We start from the raw sequence: 20976 nt of genomic DNA, 5'->3' as shown, positions 1-20976 counted from the left end.
CACTCACAAACTTCATATGTAGGACATGAAGTACTGTAGCTCTGAATGGATATTTTCAGCTGCTCCCAGTCAGGACTCCAGAGAAAATGGAAAAGACACTCTTTGTGTTGCTGTTGCTCTGTACACTGTGTCAAATCTGGAGATTTTTCTGACCTAGTGATGGTGAAAATTGATAGGGAGCTATTGTACTGAGAAATTAAATACGATCAATCCCAAAGTCCCTACAGCTGAATGGCCTTGAAAAAGAAGGGACATTTCTCAGTAATGAGCGGTTCTTCACCTGCAAAGCATGTGGTTTCCCTGTATCTTTCGTGCTGGCCCAATGTCTTTCCCTGAAACATTCGTAACTTGATTTACTCAGTGGGAACTACTGCAGATTGGGTCTGTATATTTGCCATTATTTCCCCACCATTCCTAAAAAAATTCAATGCTGACTTTAAAAAAAAAAAAAAAAACCAGGAAGGGCAGGCTTTTTGAGGAGAAATGTTCCCCATTCATGAGCCATATCAGATAGCATGCATGTTATTGCAAAGACCCAACACATTTTACATGGGGCAAGCTAAACAGCTTCCCCAATACACACACAAAAATCTCACTTCTGATACCTCAGACATTCTAAACATGCTCTACAATGGACTGTGTTATTTCTTCAGGACAGAAGATTGGCTCTGAAATGGGATCAGGAAGTATCTGCCTCTTCATGTGTTCTCACTGCCATCTGCAATGAAAAGAAATATGTTTTATAACATTTTTTCACCATTTATACCATCTTTACAGAAAAATCCTCATCAAGTCTAATTCAATGGGAGACTTACCAAGAATCCATCCCAAGTTTGTTGGCCAGAATTTAAGCAATGGCCAGGTTCTGAAATCTGAAAAAGGAAAGCATAGTGGCTGGGTTCTGGATAATTTGCCACTATGTTATCATTATTAATAACTTATTATTTACTGAGTGTCAGCCATGCATTTGGTGCAGAACAAACATTTAAGATGACAGTCCCTGCCCCCAGTTACTTACTGTCTAACTCAGACTCTAATAGTACAGTTCAATCACATATAATAACCCATATTGGCTTGTCAGAGGTATTAAGATTCCCTGTGGTAAATAATCTCTGTTGGGGTGATTTAGCAGTATCTGGTAGTGAGATGAAATCCAACAGAGAAAGGGAAATTACCTCAAACACCTTTCAGCATGATGGAAATTTAGCTTCTTCAAGCTAAAATGGGCCACTCTCTGACCCATTACTGTTTGTTGTATACCCATAGGTTAGATATACTTCCTAGCTCAGAGGAACTGGATTAGCCACATTTGTCTCAAGATGAATGCACAGTACAGCACATACAATCACCTTGGAAATAGAGTGATACTGTAAGGCCCCACAGGTGAGGTGAGGTTCTGTGGCCTGCAATGTGCAGGTCAGACTAGAAGATCACGATGGTCCCCTTTGACCTTAAAGTCTGAGTCTAGAACCTAGGCCTGTAGAGCTACCAGGCAGCTGGCAGCTCCAGGTTGTCACTCAGCAGGAGCTGTAACTAACTTGTGCTTCACTTACTATGATCTGCTGTGGACCCAGACCATGGGAAGTTCTGTCTCAAGGGTTTGACAGACAGCAACCCTGTGGCTCCTTGCCCTATATAAACCCAAGCGGTATTCCAGGAAGTATCCAGACAACAGTATGGATCTTCTGTAGCTGCCATAACTGTTCCTTGCACTTGAATCACTGGCTTGACTTTGCCTTGATTTGGACTTTGACTCCTGACTCAGACTTGGACCCCTGGTATTGACCCTGGCCGGACTTGACTACAAAATCCTCTCTTATCCCAGCTTTGGTTTTGCCTCTGCTCTGACTGCCCTTGGTGGAATCATGACAGATATTGCACCTGATCCTGGAAGGGGCACAGCACTTGCAACCTCTGTTGATTTTGGCTGGTATTTCTAACGGAACTAATGGGAAGTAGGCACCCAAATCCCTCTGAAATTTAACAGAAGTTAGGCACCTAACTCCCTTAGACTCCTTTGAAATCCCAGCCTGTGTAAACACTATATTAGCCACAGATCAGTGACAAAGTCCATTGAGCTGAATATCGCCTTCTTCCCATGAAAACTGGGCAAGTGGTGGAGGCCCACCACTGTCCCCCCTTTAGTACTACTGCAAGGTGCAGATTGAGGTCTCATCCTCTGCCATTTCCATGGCGGATGTAACTCCTGCATCCCTCACAGCCCCAAAGAAACTGCTCAGAGGGCTAGGGTGGACAGGAGCTCATTTGCATGACTTGCCCATCCTTCTTCAACAGCTTCTACCTGTAGAGCAGCAGGTCCCCTTTTTTCCACTCTGCTCATCACATTAAACATACTAAGGAATGGTGAGCCCTGTGAGCAGTGGTTTCACATATATACACCCTGCCTTTAGGAGACTATATCTTGCACAACCAATTTTTTCTCCAAGTTATCTCCATTTTTTGTTTTGAGAGTTGGCAAAGTATGCTCACTTGAGCATGAGCTTTTCTTTCCCCAATCACTTTGTGTACACATCAAATATAGGAAACACTTCTTGGTAAGTAGCAAATAATCTTGAGGGTCAGCATTCATTCAGGGCAAGGTTCTGCCACCATTAGCCCTTTGGAGGGCTTAATTTCCACTACTTGCATCCGAAGAAGTGGGTATTCACCCACGAAAGCTCATGCTGCAAAACGTCTGTTAGTCTATAAGGTGCCACAGGATTCTTTGCTGCTTCTATAGAACCAGACTAACACAGCTACCCCTCTGATACTTGACCCTTTGGAGTAATTCCACTGAAGTCAATGGTACTACTTGTAGAATAAGATACTACTCAATGTATGTAAGCGGGAAGAACTGAGGCGTTATATTTTATTTTTACTTTTTTTTTTTTTACAGAGGAAAGTCACATTCTGCATTTTCTCATATAAATAGCATTAAAATTGTCTGCCTGCTGCTCTCTGAAAATAATACTCTATGTTGATGTTGCTGGACTTGAAGGACAATAACATATGAAAGCAAAAGTTATTTGAAATAACTAGATATTTTTCTTGTCATATTTTCTGGACTTGTATAGTATAGTCATTCATCTTAAAATGATCTATTAAAATTCCTGCCATTTTTTATAACAATATAAATGTTTCTTATCTGATAAGCAGTTAAATTATCTATGAGTTTATGAGTGACAGAAGAAAGATATGAAAATTCTGGTTGATAATGAGATATTGTTTAATGTTCCACAAAGAGGCCAAAAGGAAGCTACAGAAACAAATGACTTTTCATCCTCCAAATAATTAACACTTGGCATCAATACAGCACCTTCTACCTAAGGATCTTAAAGCACTTTACCAACATTAATGAATTAAACCTCACAATAGTTCTGTGTGATATCTGTATTAATATCCCCTTTTATAAGTGGTGATACTGGCATACAGAATGTTTAAGTGACTAAGGGTAGGTCTACACATAAACTGCTACAACAGAACCACTGTAGCGCTTCAGTGTAGATACTGCCTATGCCGATGGAAGGGATTCTCCCATCAGTGTAGGTAATTCACTTCCCTTCTTCCATTGACCTAATGCTGTTTACGCTGGGGGCTATGCTGATGTAAGTTTCCATTGTAGACCAACCCTTACTTAGTTAAAGAAGTCTGACGCAGAACTGAGAATGGAACAGAGATGTCTTGAGTCCCAGGACTCTCCATATCAAAACCATAAGAAAACTATCTTTCCCTAAAGTTTGAACAGTCATATTCAGCTATGAATTAATAACAGCCAGAGAATTCTGTTATTGTGTTTACTGTGCATATGACAAATTATTCTTAACCTAATACATTAATTAGTAGATCTTTTATCCTCATTTCAGTGACTTCTTTATAACAATAGACAGTAAACATCTTCATGGCTTTAAAACAGAGCAAAACCAACCCATTAAAATCCCTGAATTACATTTTCAATTTCTTTCAGTTGAACTTTATTGATAATTTCAGAGTACAAAAACTCCAGAATAATTTCATACTGTTAATTGCATCTTAAAAAGACTATAAACCCACTAAACTTTCTGTGGTTTTAGGATAATAATGCAGCTTTTTACAAGATGTATTCAAGTCAGCAAGGCTGATGAAATTCACCCAGAGTACTTAAGGAACTAGCAGAAGCTACATTGGAACCATTAGTGATTGTCTTCAAGAATTTATGGAAGATGGGTGAAGTGCCAGATGACTGGAGAACGCAAACACAGTATCTATTTTGTCCTCTGACAGACTGAGGCCTGGTCTACACTAGGACTTTAAATCGAATTTAGCAGCGTTAATTCGAACTAACCGCTCAACCGTCCACACCAGGAAGCCATTTAATTCGAACTAGAGGGCTCTTTAGTTCGAATTCGGTACTCCACCCCGACAGGTGGAGTAACGCTAAATTCGACATGGCTAGCTCGAATTAGGCTAGGTGTGGATGCAAATCGAACTTAGTAGCTCCGGGAGCTATCCCACACTGCACCACTCTGTTGACGCTCTGGACAGCAGTCGGAGCTTGGATTCTCTGACCAGCCACACAGGAAATGCCCCGGGAAAATTTGAATTCCTTTTCCTGTCTGGGCACTTTGAATCTGACGTCCTGGCTGGACATCGGGGCGAGCTCCGCAGCACCTGCAACGATGCAGAGCTCTCCAGCAGAGGAGTCCGTCCAATCCAAGAATAGAAAGAGGTCCCCAGCATGGACAGACCGGGAAGTCCTGGATCTGATCGGTGTGTGGGGCGAGGAGTCTGTGCTGTCGGAGCTGCGCTCCAACAAGCGGAATGCAAAGACCTTCGAGAAGGTCTCCAAAGCAATGATAGAGAAAGGATACAGCCGGGATGCAATGCAGTGCCGCGTGAAAATCAAGGACCTGAGACAAGGCTACCAAAAAGTCAGAGCGGCAAACGGACGCTCCGGAGCCCAGCCCCAGACATGCCGCTTCTACGAGGCACTGCATGCCATTCTAGGTGGGTCTGCCACCACTTCCCCACCAGTGACCGTGGACTCAGTGGATGGCATAGTGAACCTGGACAGTTCCTCCTCGATGTTCACCGATGTGGAAGATGAGGAAGGGTCTGTGGAGGACGGCGCAGGCGACAGCGAACACAATACCGCTTTCCCTGACAGCCAGGATCTCTTCATCACCCTCACAGAGATCCCCTACCAACCCTCCCCGGCCGTTAACCCGGACTCTGAATCAGGGGAAGGATCAGGCGGTAAGTGCTATAAACATGTAAACATTTATTTTTTATAAAACAGGTATAAAAAAATAGAAATACTATATATAAAATTTTCAATGAAAAACTATATGAAAAGTAGGTCCACACATATAGGGATTGAACAATAATCCTCCAGGGACAATTCAAGAAAGGTCTCATTTAGGTCCTCGAAAAGCCTCCGCAGGAGGTTCCTGGGGAGAGGTGCCTTGTTGGGTGCTCCGTGGAAGCACACTCTTCCGCGCCAGGACATCCTTATGTAGATGGGAATCATCGCCTCCACAAGCATGGCCGCATATGGTCCTGGTCTCTGCAGGGCTTCCCTTAGCATCCGCTCTTTGTGACTCCGAGGGACCCGCATCAGGGTGATCTCGTTCATGAAATGCTGCATCTAATTAGGGCAATTAGTGTATTGTTACTGTTGTGAATGGTTGACTTTTACTTTGCATAACAATGACCCTCGCTTAACAGCCATGTGTTGTAGGCCACATAGGAAAAGCATACATTGATCTTTCCCGTGCACTGGCGGGAGTGGCTGGAAAAGGGTCAGAGTATATGATTTCCAGATTGCCTTTAGCGGGAGGGCACAGCTATCCATTAACTGATAAGCAGAATGTACTGTAAGGCTTACCAGGACTGTCTGCTAGACGGATTCAGCTGTCTCTCCCCACTTGTCCGCTCTCCTGTGCAATGCCGCAGCCAATGAGAGCGTATTCCGAAATCTCGAACTTGTCCTGAGATCTCGTGAGACTTGTTGCCCTGTATGGTCTTGTTCAGAGAAACTGACTAGACTGTGTTCACTGTTCGCAAACATGTATCTGTTCAAGGAAATCAGTTACTTTTCCCATCACACAGCTTCGGGTCTTTCCCGGACTGCCCCGGCATCCCCCTCGCAGAGGCTGGTGCAGATTAGGCGGCGAAAGAAAAAGACTAGGGACGAGATGTTCGCGGAACTGATGGCCTGCTCCAGAGCCGAGGCGGCAGAGCAGAGACAGTGGAGGGAGACCCTATGTCAACAGCATCGCACACACATCAAACGGGAGGATAGGTGGAGGAAGGAAGACCAGCAGGCGACTCAAACGCTGCTTGGGCTAATGAGGGAGCAAACGGACACGCTCCGGCGCCTTGTTGATGTTCTGCAGGACCGCAGGCAGGAGGACAGAGCCCCCCTGCAGTGTATCTGCAACCGCCCTCTCCCGCCCAGAAGTCCTGCCCCCCCCTCACCCAAAAGTACAAGACGGAGGGGCGGTAGGGGCCGTGAGAACTGTCACTGCACCCCACTGCATAGCGCTAATGTACCACACACCTCTCACGCTATAAATTTGTAGAAGTGCTTCCCTTACAGGCTCACCCAGTCCCAAATCCAAGTTTCATCCCCCCACTGTGTATTAGATTATTAAAAGCTGTTTGCTGTTATTCACTGTTTCGGTCACGTCTTTCGTGTCAGAGGATTTTTTTGTGTGGGGGGGGAGGGGATTTATAATTGCACGGTATAGCCTACATTACCAGGGTACAGACTTGGGGGCATGATCAACTGCAGGGCACACACACACTGCAGTCAGTAGGCACCAGGGTCACTCTGTGTGGTGTATGCTGCCCCGGGTCATTCTGTGATGTGTATGCTTGTCCAGGGTTCTAGCGCCTGCCACCCCCTTAATGTTAAGGCACGCTGCCCTTACCATGCACTTCCACCGTAGCAACGAGCCTCTCCGCTGCCCTGAGCCCCAACAAGAGCCCTCATCCACGGACAGATACTCACCCTTCCCCCACACCCCTCACCCCTTCCTACGCCCAAACCCGCAGCCCACTGCCGTCATCCAAACCCCTATCCAAAGAAGGCACCACTCGCCCCTTCCTGCAAACCCACCCCTTCCTGCAATCCCTCCCCTTCATGCACAACCACTTGCAACCGTCCCCCACCCCAGAGACCTATGTAGGAGCAGGAGGATGTCATTCCTCTATGGAACAAGCGATCTGTACATCAGTGCACACCATGCCCAGCACAGTATGCGTCCATGTTTCAACACCTGAACAGAAATGCAAAGTAAAACAAAGATTTATTAATAATGAGCGTAACAATTAATTTGCTTTAAAACGTGCTTTGGAAGTGGGGGAAACTTGGAGAACGGGGTATGTAACCGCAGATTGAAATCGACACATACAGACACAGGCCCAGGGTCAGTTTCTCTTGAAAGCAAGTGGAGAGTCATAGGTTACCCTGCTCTCCGAGGAAACTTCCTTTCAAAGCCTCCTGGATACACAGCGCTTCCCACTGGGATATTCTCTCGGCACGGGTGTCTGGCTGAGCGTAAACTGCAGCCAGGTGATTTGCCTCAACCTCCCATCCGGACAAAAAGGTCTCGCCCTTGCTCTCACAGAGATTGTGTAGCACACAGCAAGCAGCAATAACTACGGGGATATTCTTTTCGCTGATGTCCGAGCGAGTCAGTAAGCTCCGCCATCTCCCCTTGAGACGTCCGAAAGCACACTCCACCACCATTCTGCACTTGCTCAGCCGGTAGTTGAAGAGTTCCTTCTCTCTGTCCAAGGCGCCTGTATAGGGCTTCATGAGCCAGGGCATTAGCGGGTAGGCTGGGTCCCCGAGGATCACTGTAGGCATCTGCACATCCCCAACCGTTATTTTGTGGTCCGGGAAGAAAGTACCTGCCTGGAGGCGTTTAAACAGTCCAGAGTTCCTGAACACACGCGCGTCATGAACCTTGCCCGCCCACCCAACGAAGATGTTGGTAAAACGTCCCCTATGGTCTACCAGTGCTTGCAGCACCATTGAAAAGTAGCCCTTTCGGTTAATGTACTCGCTGGCCTGGTGGGCTGGTGCCAGGATAGGGATGTGAGTCCCATCTATAGCCCCACCGCAGTTTGGGAATCCCATCGCGGCGAAGCCATCTATGATGTCCTGGACGTTTCCGAGAGTCACTACCTTTGAGAGAAGTTGCTCAACGATTGCGTGGGCTACTTCAATCACAGCAACCCCAACGGTAGATTTGCCCACGCCAAAGTGGTTCGCTACTGACCGGTAGCTGTCTGGCGTTGCAAGTTTCCAGAGGGCTATGGCCACTCGCTTCTGCACACTCAGGGCTGCTCGCATCCGGGTGTCCTGGTGCTTCAGGGCAGGGGACAGCAAGTCACAGAGTTCAAGGAAAGTGCCCTTACGCATCCTGAAGTTTCGCAGCCACTGTGATTCATCCCAGACCTGCAGCACTATGCGGTCCCACCAGTCCGTGCTTGTTTCCCGGGCCCAGAATCGCCGTTCCACACCATGAACTTGACCCATTGCCACCATGATCTCCACGGTGCGGCGTACCCTGCTTTGTGAGAGGTCTGCGCCACTCTGTGAATTCCTGTCCTCACCGCGCTGCCGGAGCCTCCTCGCCCGATTTCTCAGCAGCTGACTGTGGAAGAGGTGGACGATAAGGTGCGAGGAGTTGACAACGGCCATAAGTGCAGCGATGATCGCAGCGGGCTCCATGCTCGCAGTGCTGTGGCGTACGCGCTGTAACTGACAAGAGAAGGGCGCGAACAGATTTCCCGCCGGAGCTTTCAGGGAGGGAGGGCGTGATTGACGGTTCAATGATGACAGTTACCCAAAACCACCCTCGACACATTTTTCCCCCAGGAGGCATTGGGGGCTCTACCCAGCATTCCAATGGGCAGCGGGGACTGCGGGAACTGTGGGATAGCTTCCCACAGTGCACCGCTTCCAAAGTCGACGCCAGCCCCGTTACTGTGGACTCAGAAATTCGAATTAGTGTATTTACTGTGGATACACAAATTCGACTTCATAAGGTCGAATCCACAAATTTGACTTAAGTAGATTCGAAATAGTCTTGTAGTGTAGACAAGGCCTTACAGACCTAGTGGATTGGGGAGAAGCAACAGATGTGATATAACTTGATTTTAGTAAGGCTTCTGACACAGTCCCACATAACATCCTCATAAGCAAACAAGGGAAACACAGCCTAGATAAAATTACTATAAGGTGGGTACACAACTTGTTGAAAAACCACACTCAGAGAGTAGTTATCAATTTCTGCACAAATGTATATAAATAAGGCAGTAAAGAATTAGGCCCAGGTGGGCCCAAACCTAACATCCCAATCCAAACACCTCCAAACTCTGGGTAAGTCTATATCCCCATTCCGATCCAAAGTTTGGACTTGGAATCTGATTGTACAATGGATTGAAACAATACCCCAGATCCAAACACTTCCACATTTTCAGATGTTTCTCAACTTTGCAACCCAGGACATCTGTTTTTTGTTTGTTTGTTTTTTAGCAACTCTGATTTCAATCCATTCCTTGGGATGGATATGAGCAAAGAAAGCTAATTTTGTGCTATTCAAGCCAAATACTAATACTACAATAACAATTTTTTGTACCCCATGCTACCGGAGGGCAAGGGAAGTTCAGTCACAGCACACACAATTTTCTCCTCCCCTAGAAAATACTTCCATTTTAACTTCCATGTTATTCTCTAGTGGAACCTTTTTCCAAAATGCCTTTTGTTGGCCTCACTCTTTAAATTTGGCAGAGAGAAGTACCTGTAGCCCTAAAGTGGTCATTTTGCTACTAGCTGCTCCTTCCTGTATCTTCATCTATTTCAGCTAATAAGTGTTCTTCATTTCTGATAGGTTCCACACTTATTCCTGAGGAGAAGTTTATGTCCTAGAAGCATGTTTAAAACAATGTTAATCTGACTGTTTTATTCAAATAGAAAGTTAAAGTGGGAGGTACAGTTCCAAACTGAAGCACTGGGAAGATGTTCAGAACAAGAAGTAATGGGTTTAAATTGTAGCAAGGAAGATTTAGGTTAGACACTAGGAAATGCTTCCTAACTGTCAGGGTAGTTAAGTACTGGAACAAATTACCTAGGGAGGTTGCGGAATCTCTGTCCCTCAAGGTTTTAAAGAGCAGGTTAGGCAAACACCTGTCAGGGATGATCTAGGTAACACGTAGTCCTGCCTCAGTGCAGAGGACTGGACTAGATGACCCACTGAGGTCCCTTCCAGTCCTACATTTATATGAAAATTGGTAGAGGAAGGAGAGCGGACTCAGAAAAAGAGAGAGAGAGAGAGAGAGAGAGATGCAGTTGGTGGTGGGGGTGACACCTGGGCTCTTCAATGTGGCTAGGAGAGTTTCCCCTTGTAATGAGTGAATGTTTGGATAGCTGGAGAAGACTAAAAGGGGCTAGTGTGGGAGGCTATGGAGAGCCCTGCCCTGGGGAAAGTAAGGAGCATCAAAAAAGTGACCAATTCTGTATTACTGCAATGAAGTTCTCTTTAGCTCCTTGAGAGAGTATTCATGTCTGTATGTCACTCCCAACCCTTCCTTCCAGTCAGAGTACAACACGATACTCCACTTCTATGAGTGAATGGTAGCAGATCCCAGAGTACTTGGCCTACAGGATGTGGAAGACATGCTGTCTCTGCACCATACTCCCCTTCCTATCCTTCCACATCCTGGTAGAAGCCTCTTTGCAGATGCTCTTTGTGGTTGGGCCCCTGAAGTTCTGAAAGGGGCAGGCTGGCTACCTCCTACAGAATGTCCCTAACCACACCAACCTGTGAGCCAATCTGATTTATGTTAACTTTCAAGGGCTCCTCCTCTGTCCTGGGAATCCACCCTCTCTCCTCCTCCAGGGAGAGATTAGGAGCGGCATTGGCCAATGTGAGATTAAATTGAATTTGGGAAATATGGGGCTGGGGGAATGGGAGGGAAGATGTCTGGTGGCAGTGCAGAGGAAGAAAAGTTCCGCAACATTTTGAGGACCAAACTTTCTTCAAGTTTTGCCTGGGGATAATGGAAGAACTATTCTCCTAATGGAAAAACACACGGGGAGGAAACTGCATAACTAAGAATTTGCAATTTCCTTAACTACATGGGGAAAATCCAAATAAGTAAGCACCAGGCCCTTACATTTTTAACACGTACCTTTTCTCCTGCTTGGGGCACCCCACAAAAAAAACCCAACCCAGAACAATAAAACATTCTTTGATTAAGAATAATACAGGGTAAGCAGATCATGTTAGAAAATGAAGTAAGCATTGACCATTCCATTCTTGCTCCACACTACTTTGTTGAATGAGTTCATATTTCAGACAATAAAACTGACTTAGAGAGCACTGCCATTAATTAGGTGCAGATTTAGGGATGTATGAGTGGGCTGAGTTAATCATTGATTCACTTTGCATTGATTCACAAAGTAGTCAACATATTATTTTCTCCAGTGTTTTTTGTGTCAGTACAAGTTTTCATCACTGATCCACTAAAACCAAGTCAGCTTTTAAAAGGGCAGCAATATTAAAATCAATAAATATTTTAGAAAATTCAGAAGCCACAGGAATTATTTCTTTAAGCTATTTTGGATGATACATTATTAATGTTTAAAAAATTAAAAGGACACTTTGCTTTACATGCAGACTAAAGCACAGTTTAATTTCTACTGCCTTCAGTCCATTTTAATAAAATTACAGCAGATGGCATGGAATAAAGTGAGTTTCTAACAAATTTAACTAATTTCTCTTACATTCAGATAGCTACAATCAATTAACAAAATCTGTTGAAACTGAGGGAAAACAAAATATGAATCTAACATACTTTGGATTTGATTGTCTGTATTCCTATTTTAGGAACTTAATGGTGAGCACTATAGCTTAGGTAAAGTTGCCTTAATCTAATATCTGTACTTTTTTGTTAAAATTATAAACACTGATTAAGTGTAGCAGTAAGAAATTACTCAGGAAGGGCCAGAATCCACCATGCTTTCTAATCCTGAGTCGTAGCTTACTTCTGGATACTTAAGTAATAAAGTTCTACTCTACATGAGAAAGGGTGGCAGAATATGACCTTAAGGAGTAGAGTTCTTGTGGTTGTGTTGGTCCCAGCATATGAAAGGGAACAAGGTGAGTGGGGCAACATCTTTTATTGCACCAACTTTTGTTGGTGAAAGGGATAAGCCTCTGAGCTTCACAGAGCTCTTCCCGGCAGACCTGACCTGAGGAAGAGTTTTGCGAAGCTGAAAAACTTGTCTTCCACCATCATAAGTGGGTCCAATAAAAGATATTACCTCAACTGCTTTGTCTCTCTCCAAAGGGCTAGTCACAAAGGGACTTAGGCCTTGTAATGCTCAGTACTGTGATGCTTAGGTCACCTGCCACCAGGGGCGGCTCCAGGCCCCAGCACGCCTGCGGGAGGTCCACCGGAGCCTCAGGACCGGCGACCGGCAGAGCGCCCCCCGCGGCGTGCCGCCGTGCTTGGGGCGGCGAAATATCTGGAGCCGCCCCTGCCTGCCACTCTGTGGAATTCATAGTCTGGAGTAGGTGCCCAGGCATGGGGAGAGGTAGGTGCCTAAGAATGGGATTCAGAAAATCCAGCACTCTGAACAGGGAGCTGCCTCACACAGCCAGTAGGAAATGCTGAGGAGACAGGTGCAGTTTAAGCTCCACTTCTCAAAGGAATTTAGCTGTCTAAATCCAGGCCAAAGGGAGATGCGTATCTCTGCTTGGGATTAACAGCCATGAACCCTCTCCTGGAGTTAGGTGCCTAAGCCCTTTCTTGGGTTGGAAAAAAACCAAACCAAAACAAAAAACAGTGGTGCTGGTGCTTCCCCCCACTTTATTACCTTTCGCCTAGTGGTTATAGCAGTCAAGCAAGACATGGTTCAATTCCTCCTTCTGTCTGATGTGGAGCAGGAATTTGAACCCCTCAGAAGAGTGCTCTAATCACTGAGGTATGGGCTATTATGGGGTGTCTCTGTGTCCCTCCTGTTGAAATTGTTCCATTTTGTATAACCAATTAAATAGAGATTTGAACAGAGAATTGAATTTGGGTCACCCGTATCCTGGGTGACTGTGCTAACCGCTCAGCTAAAGATTATAAAGGTACGACCATCACTTCCCTCCTCTGGCCTTCGAGTACATCTACGGATCAGGCCCTGCAGGTGACAAAGGTAGGGCAATGCCTAGTTTTACAATCCTGCCAAGGCTTAGGCATGAGCAAGGCAACTGGGATCAGCACTGAGGCAGATGTGCGCATGCTCAGCAGCAGATGTTTAGGTGCCTATACTGGCAGAAAACTAGACTTAGAGGCCTACCGAATTAGGCAGCAGCTAAGTGGTGAATGCCAGTGGTAGCTAAATGTTGGAATTAAGCAGTTAGTGGCAGTTAGGCACTTTAATCCCTTTGTGAATCTGGACCTAAGTATATATGAGTCCAATCCAGCAAGCCCTCTACATGCAGGACTCCGGATTAAGCACTGAGAATTTTGTGCACAGAAGGGTTGGGTGCATATCTATCTTTATAGAAATCTTGAAATACACAACCTACGGTAAGAAACATTTACATCTCAGATTTGACACAGCTAGTTAGCTATAAGTGGCAATAGGGCTATTAAGAATGAGCATGCTCCAAGAATCCACCAGCATTTCACTGTGAGGCAGCAAGTTGGTCTTGTGGTTAAGATATTGGATTGGGAATCCAGGTTCAATTCCTGTCTGTGATCACAGGCAAGTCACTTAACCAGACTTAATTCCTTATTTGTGAAAGAGGGGTGATAATACTTTGTCGGTCTTTGCCTATTAGAGTCTGCGCTCTTCAGGATAAGGACTATTTCTTATAGTTTTAATGTGTATATAGTTCTTAGCAAAACAGGACCTCAATCTTGGGTTTGGGTTGCGCTAGACATTTCTAGTCACCAGATGTCACTCTGCAAAGTGCAGTTTGGGCCTTCTCTAGCTGACAGCTCTGTTCTAGCTGTTGTCCAGGAATAGAGCTGGTTAAAAAATTTAAAAGTTTGGAATGTCAACATAAATATGGTGAAATTTTCATGAAAATAATGTCTTGTTTTTTGCCAGCTATAAATGGGAAGGGGGGCAAGGACCATACAGCTGACAAAGTAAAAAATGACGTGCGACTGGGGGAAGGGGATAAGGGTGATGAGGCAGGAGCTTTTCCTATTCTTTCCCAACAACACCCTTCTATACCTAGAGAAGAAGGGAGGAGCCCTTAAAAAGATCCAAACTGGTAACTGGGGTGAGAACAGAACATAGAAGCAGATTTCATCCAATAATACCTTTTGTTTTTAAAAAACAAAACCGTAGTTCATAGTTTGGCTTGGATCCAATCTGTCCCCACACTTGTAGGAGAGCTACTCCAACACTACTAGAGGTGAATGGCCAGAAAGAGAAGAACTAATTCCCCTGAAACATAACCTGTGGGTGCATGGAGGGAGGGCGCATGACTGCATGAAATCTCCCAGCTTGTTTTTTAACATGTCAATATGGACCTGGTTCTTCTGGAGCATCTGCAACAGTCTGACTCTGAATAGGCCACGCTGCTGTGGTGCCAAGATCTGCTTCCTTCTGATGCTTGTACAGCTCTGAAAGCTGTAGATATTTATGTCTGAACAGGTCACATATCCCACACAATCACCTGGGTACTTTCAAACTTTTCTGAACAAAATACAATTGTATGTTGGTCTTAAAGAAAAATTCATAAAATGATTAAGGAGACAGATAAAGACATACATGTCATGGAATACTGCATTTAAAATTGTTTATGTCAAGTTATTAACCATTGAGTTTATAGACCCAATAATTTTAAGATTATTTAGATATTCAGGTTATTATTTCCATAATTTTAAACTACATTGTAAACATTATCAGAGGCAAGACAATGAGTACTACTGCAACTTGCTGATTTACTGTATGATTAAGGAATTTATGCTGCCTTAAATTGATGACAAACATTTTGATTTAAGATTGATAATCATTATTTCCATATCACTATCATGGTTTTTAAAACTCAGTTTCTAAATGTGCAGTTCTACTCTGAAAAGTTATTCTGAAAAAATTGGCATATGGAGCTCCATGTTTACTGTCTCACTGATTCCAAATTGAATTTACTTTGTATAAAAGTAAACAGATTATACTTTGCCAATTCTGCAAATTTACCTGGACTCTGAGGCATAAGTTGGGTCCTTTCATCCTTGCGCACCATTATCAGTAATAGAGGTTCTGCAGGTCAGATCACTCACTGACTTCTGCACAACCCCATTAGCCTTCAGTAGCATTGTACAGATACAAGAGAAGGTATAACTGGAAGACAGTAGGGTTGCACAAGGGTAACTGAGGACATAATTTGCCTAGGGTGTGTCTGTTACTGGTGATAATGTACAAAAGTAAAACCTTGTTTAATTCCCAGCTTGAGTTTGGTACTGAGAAAAAACATATTACATTTGATATGGAAATGGTGAGAAACAAACCTGGAATGCCGTGTTGCCATTTTTAGAAAGTCACTCTTCAGAACAAAACAGCAATGTAAACTCCCTTGACTTCATTGTGCCTGAAAGGCACTCCCCCAGTGGTGGCACCAACCAGGTAGAGGCCGGTACTGTGACTACTGCTATGCCTCTTCATGAAGTTCAGTTTACTCCTCTGACACATCTAGCCAGCCTTGCCAGGCACTGCACAGAGAAGAGGGAAAGCTAAGCATCACTTTCTTCCCACACCTTTTAAGGGTGCACAGGTGGGGAAGGAAAGACTGCTTGTGTGCTTCCTCTTCTCTCCACATTTCTACATATGGGTCAAATGCAATCCTATTTTACTAACTCGATAAACTTTGCTAAAGTAGTTCACTAACAGGAGACAGTTGCACTTCTTTGTTTTTCACTTGAAGCTGTTTTTCAGTTACCTATGGTAACTGAATGGTGTTCACAGGCAAAATTGGCTCTAAGCTACCACCATGAATCATGTTGTTAGACCTCGCAGTCTACTTGGTACAATAAATATTTTCGTCTAACCTGTTTTTCCTCTCAACAACAAAGTAATCATAACTAATTGAGTGTCACTATTCAAATGAGATCAGAAGTATAAAAGGTATAATAAATTAGGTTGGTAGGTAAACCATCTGCACTGTTTTTCAGTTACAGTGCATTCACTCTTGCAGTATGGACAGCATTAAAGAGAGAGAATGCAGTTCCAAAAGTTGCAGGTAAATTTATTATTAATACTTGTCTCCTATTTGGAATACATATGTTTTGTCTTTCTTGTATTTAATTATATCATGAAGACTCCTGCCTGTTGATGTATAAGTGAAAGAGTACAGACTAGATTAACAGAAAAATTCCAAATAATTTAAAATGGAAAGCAGACATCCCATGCAATTATGTATTGCTGCTATTATACCTCCAGCATTCCTTTGCATCTCTTGATCTCAGTTGCTTTGATTTTAAAGAGCACTGAGTCAACCTAGTGACAAGGGCATTTCCAGAAATTCTCTCTCCTGGGGTCAGTCAAATTACTGCACTTCTGCAATTATCAGGCTACAATGTAGGAAGTGTAGAACAATTTATTACAGCAGTGACATTAGCATGTGTCACTGTTAATGGTAGATAACTCAATGCCATTCACATGTTGTACTGTGAAAGGGGGAAGCAGGGGCTAAGGCCAACGAGGGGGGACCACCAGACAAGGAAGATGGGCGGTGGAAGCATGTGACCGTGAGAAGCAGGCAGAGGAAAAGGAGAGCCAGTGAGGGGGAAATTGAGCTAAGGAACAGGTATGAAGGTTTGGAGAATGAGGAAGGGGTACAGCAGGTGGTAGCTGATGGTGGGGGGCCAAGGAAAAAGAGACGAGCGGCCAGTCCCATGGAAAGAGGGGAGGAGTCTATGGAGACAGCACCAAGTTTGGGCCCAGGGAGGTTACAGGATGGCTTAAGGGGAACCATAAGGGACGATAGGAATGGAAGGAGCGTGCGACGAGGGGGGACGGGGGATAGGTTAGAGGACCGCACTGTCCCCAGGCAAAGGCAGGTCTACGTGATTGGGGATTCCATACTGAGAAGGTTGGATAGGCCTGTGACTAGGGCCGATCCGGAAAACAGAAGGGTGTGCTGTCTACCGGGCGCTAAAATACGGGATGTGGACCTGAGGTTGAAAAGGATCCTAAGAGGAGCGGGTAAGAACCCTTTGATCATCCTTCATGTGGGAACGAATGATACTGCTAGATTCTCGCTAGACAGGATCAAGGGAGACTATGCCAGGTTGGGTAAGACGCTCAAGGAAATTGAGGCTCAGGTGATCTTCAGTGGGATCCTACCTGTTCCTAGGGAAGGGCGCCAAAGGGGTGAGAGGATAGTGACGATTAACAGTTGGCTAAGGGAGTGGTGTTACAAGGAGGGCTTTGGGATGTATGGGCACTGGGAGGCTTTTGGGGACAGACAACTGTTCTCACGGGATGGGCTCCACCTAAGTAGGGAAGGAAGTAGACTTCTAGGAGGGAGGCTGGCTCACCTGATTAAAAGAGCTTTAAACTAGACACTGAGGGGAGACGGTTGGGAGAGGTCCTGGTGCTCTCCACGCCAAATTTATACATTGGGAGCGAGAACAACAAAATAACAACAGATATAGCCAGAGGGGGGCAGGCAGGTGTAAGGAAGAGGGGGGGGACGGATACTAGATCTACAGGTCATGCTGGTAGTACTGTGTCCCTACCGAGTTGGGTGAAAAGAGTGAGAGGAGCCCAACAGCAAAAATTAGGATGTTTGTTCACCAATGCAAGAAGCTTAGGTAATAAAATGGAGGAACTGGAGCTCTTGGTCCGAGAATTGAAGCCGGATATCGTAGGAATAACCGAAACATGGTGGAACGGTAGCCATGACTGGAGTACAGGTATGGAAGGGTATGTGCTGTTTAGGAAAGACCGATGCAAAGGTAAAGGGGGGGGAGTAGCATTGTATATCAATAATGAGGTGAGATGTAATGAAATAACTAGCAATGCAATGGATAATACGGAGTCTGTTTGGGCAATGGTCACATTGGGGAAGAAAACTACTAGAGCCTCACCCGGGATAGTGATTGGGGTGTGCTATAGACCGCCGGGATCTACCCTAGAGACGGATAGAGAGCTCTTTAATGTTTTTAAGGAGGTAAACACTAATAGGAACTGCTTGATCATGGGGGATTTTAACTTCCCGGATATAGATTGGGAAACAAATGCTAGTAACAATAATAGGGCTCAGCTTTTCCTAGACGTGATAGCTGATGAATTCCTTCATCAAGTGATTGCTGAACCGACGAGGGGGGATGCCATTTTAGATCTGGTTTTGGTGAGCAACGAGGACCTTGTTGGGGAAATAGTTGTAGGGGACAACCTTGGCTCGAGTGATCATGAGCTAATTCGTTTCAAAATAAATGAGAGGATAATCAATAGTGCATCAGAGACTAGGGTTTATGATTTCAAAAGGGCTAACTTTACTAAACTAAGGCGACTAGTTAGGGAAGTAGACTGGCCTAACATATTTAGGGATCTAAGGGCAGATGACGCCTGGGGTTACTTCAGGTTGAAGTTGCAGGAGATGTCAGAGGCATGTATCCCAAGAAAGGGAAAACGGCTCGTAGGTAGCAGTTTTAGACCGAGCTGGATGAGCAAGCGTCTCAGAGGGGTCATTAAGAAAAAACAGAAAGCGTACAAGGACTGGAAAATGGGAGGGATCAGCAAAGAAACCTACCTTATTGAGGTCAGAGGGTGTAGGGAAGCAGTGAGAAAGGCAAAACGACGGGTGGAGATGGACTTAGCGAAGGGGATTAAAACCAATAGCAAAAGGTTTTTTAGCCATATAAATAGGAAGAAAACCAAGAAAGAAGAAGTGGGACCGCTTAAAACTTTGAACGGAGTGGAGATTAGGGATAATCTTGGAATGGCACAATATCTGAACAAATATTTTGCCTCGGTCTTCAATGAGGCTAATGAAGGGCTAAGGAATAGTGATACAGGGACCGATGGGAATGAGGATATGGGGGTAGACATTATGGTATCGGAGGTGAAAGCCAAACTTGAACAGCTTAACGGAAGTAAATCGGGGGGCCCGGATAATCTTCATCCTAGAATATTAAGGGAACTAGCGAGTGATATTGCTAGCCCGTTAGCGATGATTTTTAATAAATCTCTAAATTCGGGGATTGTACCGTTGGACTGGAGATTAGCTAATGTAGTTCCTATATTCAAGAAGGGGAAAAAAAGTGACCCGGGTAACTACAGGCCTGTTAGTTTAACATCTGTAGTATGCAAAGTCATGGAAAAAATTTTAAAAGAGAGAGTGGTTACGGAGCAGGAGGCCGATGGCAACTGGGATAGTTTACAGCATGGATTTACGAAAGGTAGATCGTGCCAAACCAACCTGATCTCCTTCTTTGAGAAAGTAACAGATTTTTTAGACAAGGGAAATGCAGTGGATCTAATATATCTAGATTTCAGTAAGGCGTTTGATACGGTACCGCATGAGGAATTACTGGTTAAATTGGAAAGGATGGGGATTGAAATGAAAATCCAGAGGTGGATAAGGAGCTGGTTAAAGGGGAGACTGCAGAGGGTAGTATTGAAGGGGGAACTGTCAGGTTGGAGGGGGGTCACTAGTGGAGTTCCTCAAGGTTCGGTTTTGGGTCCAATTTTATTCAATCTATTTATTGCTGACCTGGGAACCAAGAGTAGGAGTGGGCTGATAAAGTTTGCGGACGACACCAAGTTGGGAGGTATTGCCAATTCGGAAAAGGATCAGGATATCCTCCAGGGAGATTTGGATGACCTTGTAAGCTGGAGTATTAGTAACAGGATGAAATTCAATAGTGAGAAGTGTAAGGTTATGCATTTAGGGATGACTAACAAGAATTTTAGTTATAAGCTAGGGACGCATCAGTTGCAAGTAACGGAGGAGGAGAAGGACCTAGGAGTCCTGGTTGATCGTAGGATGACCATGAGCAGGCAATGTGATGTGGCCGTTAAGAAAGCAAATGCGGTATTGGGATGCATTAGGCGAGGTATTTCTAGTAGGGATAAGGAAGTGCTAGTCCCGTTATATAAGGCGTTGGTGAGACCTCATTTGGAGTATTGTGTGCAGTTTTGGTCTCCCATGTTTAAGAAGGATGAATTCAAACTGGAACAGGTACAAAGAAGGGCCACTAGAATGGTCCGAGGAATGGAAGGCCTGTCATATGAAAGGAGACTTGAGGAGCTCGGTTTGTTTTCCTTAACCAAAAGAAGGATAAGAGGAGATATGATTACACTCTTTAAATATATCAGAGGGATAAATACCAGGGAAGGAGAGGAATTATTTCAGCTCAGTGCTAATGTGGACACGAGGACAAACGGATATAAATTGTCAGTTAGGAAATTTAGGCTAGAAATTAGACGAAGGTTTCTAACTATCAGGGGAGTGCAATACTGGAACAGCCTACCGAGGGAAACAGTGGGGGCGAAGGACCTCCATGACTTTAAGACTAAGCTAGATAAGTTTATGGAGGAGATGGTATGATAGGATACCGGGCTTAGTCAATAGGTTAATTAAGTGCCACACTGGTAAATAGTACAATGGGTCAATGATATGTTATTCTTAACCTTTTTCCAGAGGGTCTGGCTGAAGAGTCTTGCCCGCATGCTCGGGGTTCAGCTGACCGCCATATTTGGGGTCGGGAAGGAATTTTCCTCCAGGGTAGATTGGCTGTGGCCCTGGAGGTTTTTCGCCTTCCTCCGAAGCATGGGGCAGGGGTCGCTTGCTAATGGAGTGGGGAGATCGGCTAATGTGGCCTGCATCTTGCAGGAGGTCAGACTAGATGATCATATTGGTCCCTTCTGATCTATGATTCTATGATTCTATGATTCTATGATTCTATGAAATGTCCCTGTTGTATGACAACATGAAAAATCACTTGAGATAACATGTCAACTATGAA

At 44.7% G+C, this 20976-nt stretch overlaps 1 protein-coding gene across 1 annotated transcript in view; it reads right to left on the bottom strand.

Annotated features, from left to right (window-relative positions):
• Nucleotides 1-579: 579 nt before the first annotated feature.
• LRRC7 (leucine rich repeat containing 7) overlaps nucleotides 580-20976 on the bottom strand; it is a 352531-nt gene continuing 332134 nt past the window's right edge. The window contains exons 27-28 of the mRNA XM_045028890.1: nucleotides 816-872; nucleotides 580-718 (exon numbers count right to left, since the gene is read on the bottom strand). Of these exons, the coding sequence (XP_044884825.1) occupies nucleotides 680-718; nucleotides 816-872 (96 nt within the window). The 3' untranslated portion in view covers nucleotides 580-679. The remainder of the gene's footprint in view (nucleotides 719-815; nucleotides 873-20976) is intronic.

This window comes from Mauremys mutica, chromosome 8 (assembly GCF_020497125.1).
Source record: "Mauremys mutica isolate MM-2020 ecotype Southern chromosome 8, ASM2049712v1, whole genome shotgun sequence".
Classification (NCBI taxonomy): Eukaryota; Metazoa; Chordata; order Testudines; family Geoemydidae; genus Mauremys; species Mauremys mutica.
The sequence above is the reverse complement of the archived record's forward strand: the minus strand, read 5'-3'. Positions and strand labels throughout refer to the sequence as shown.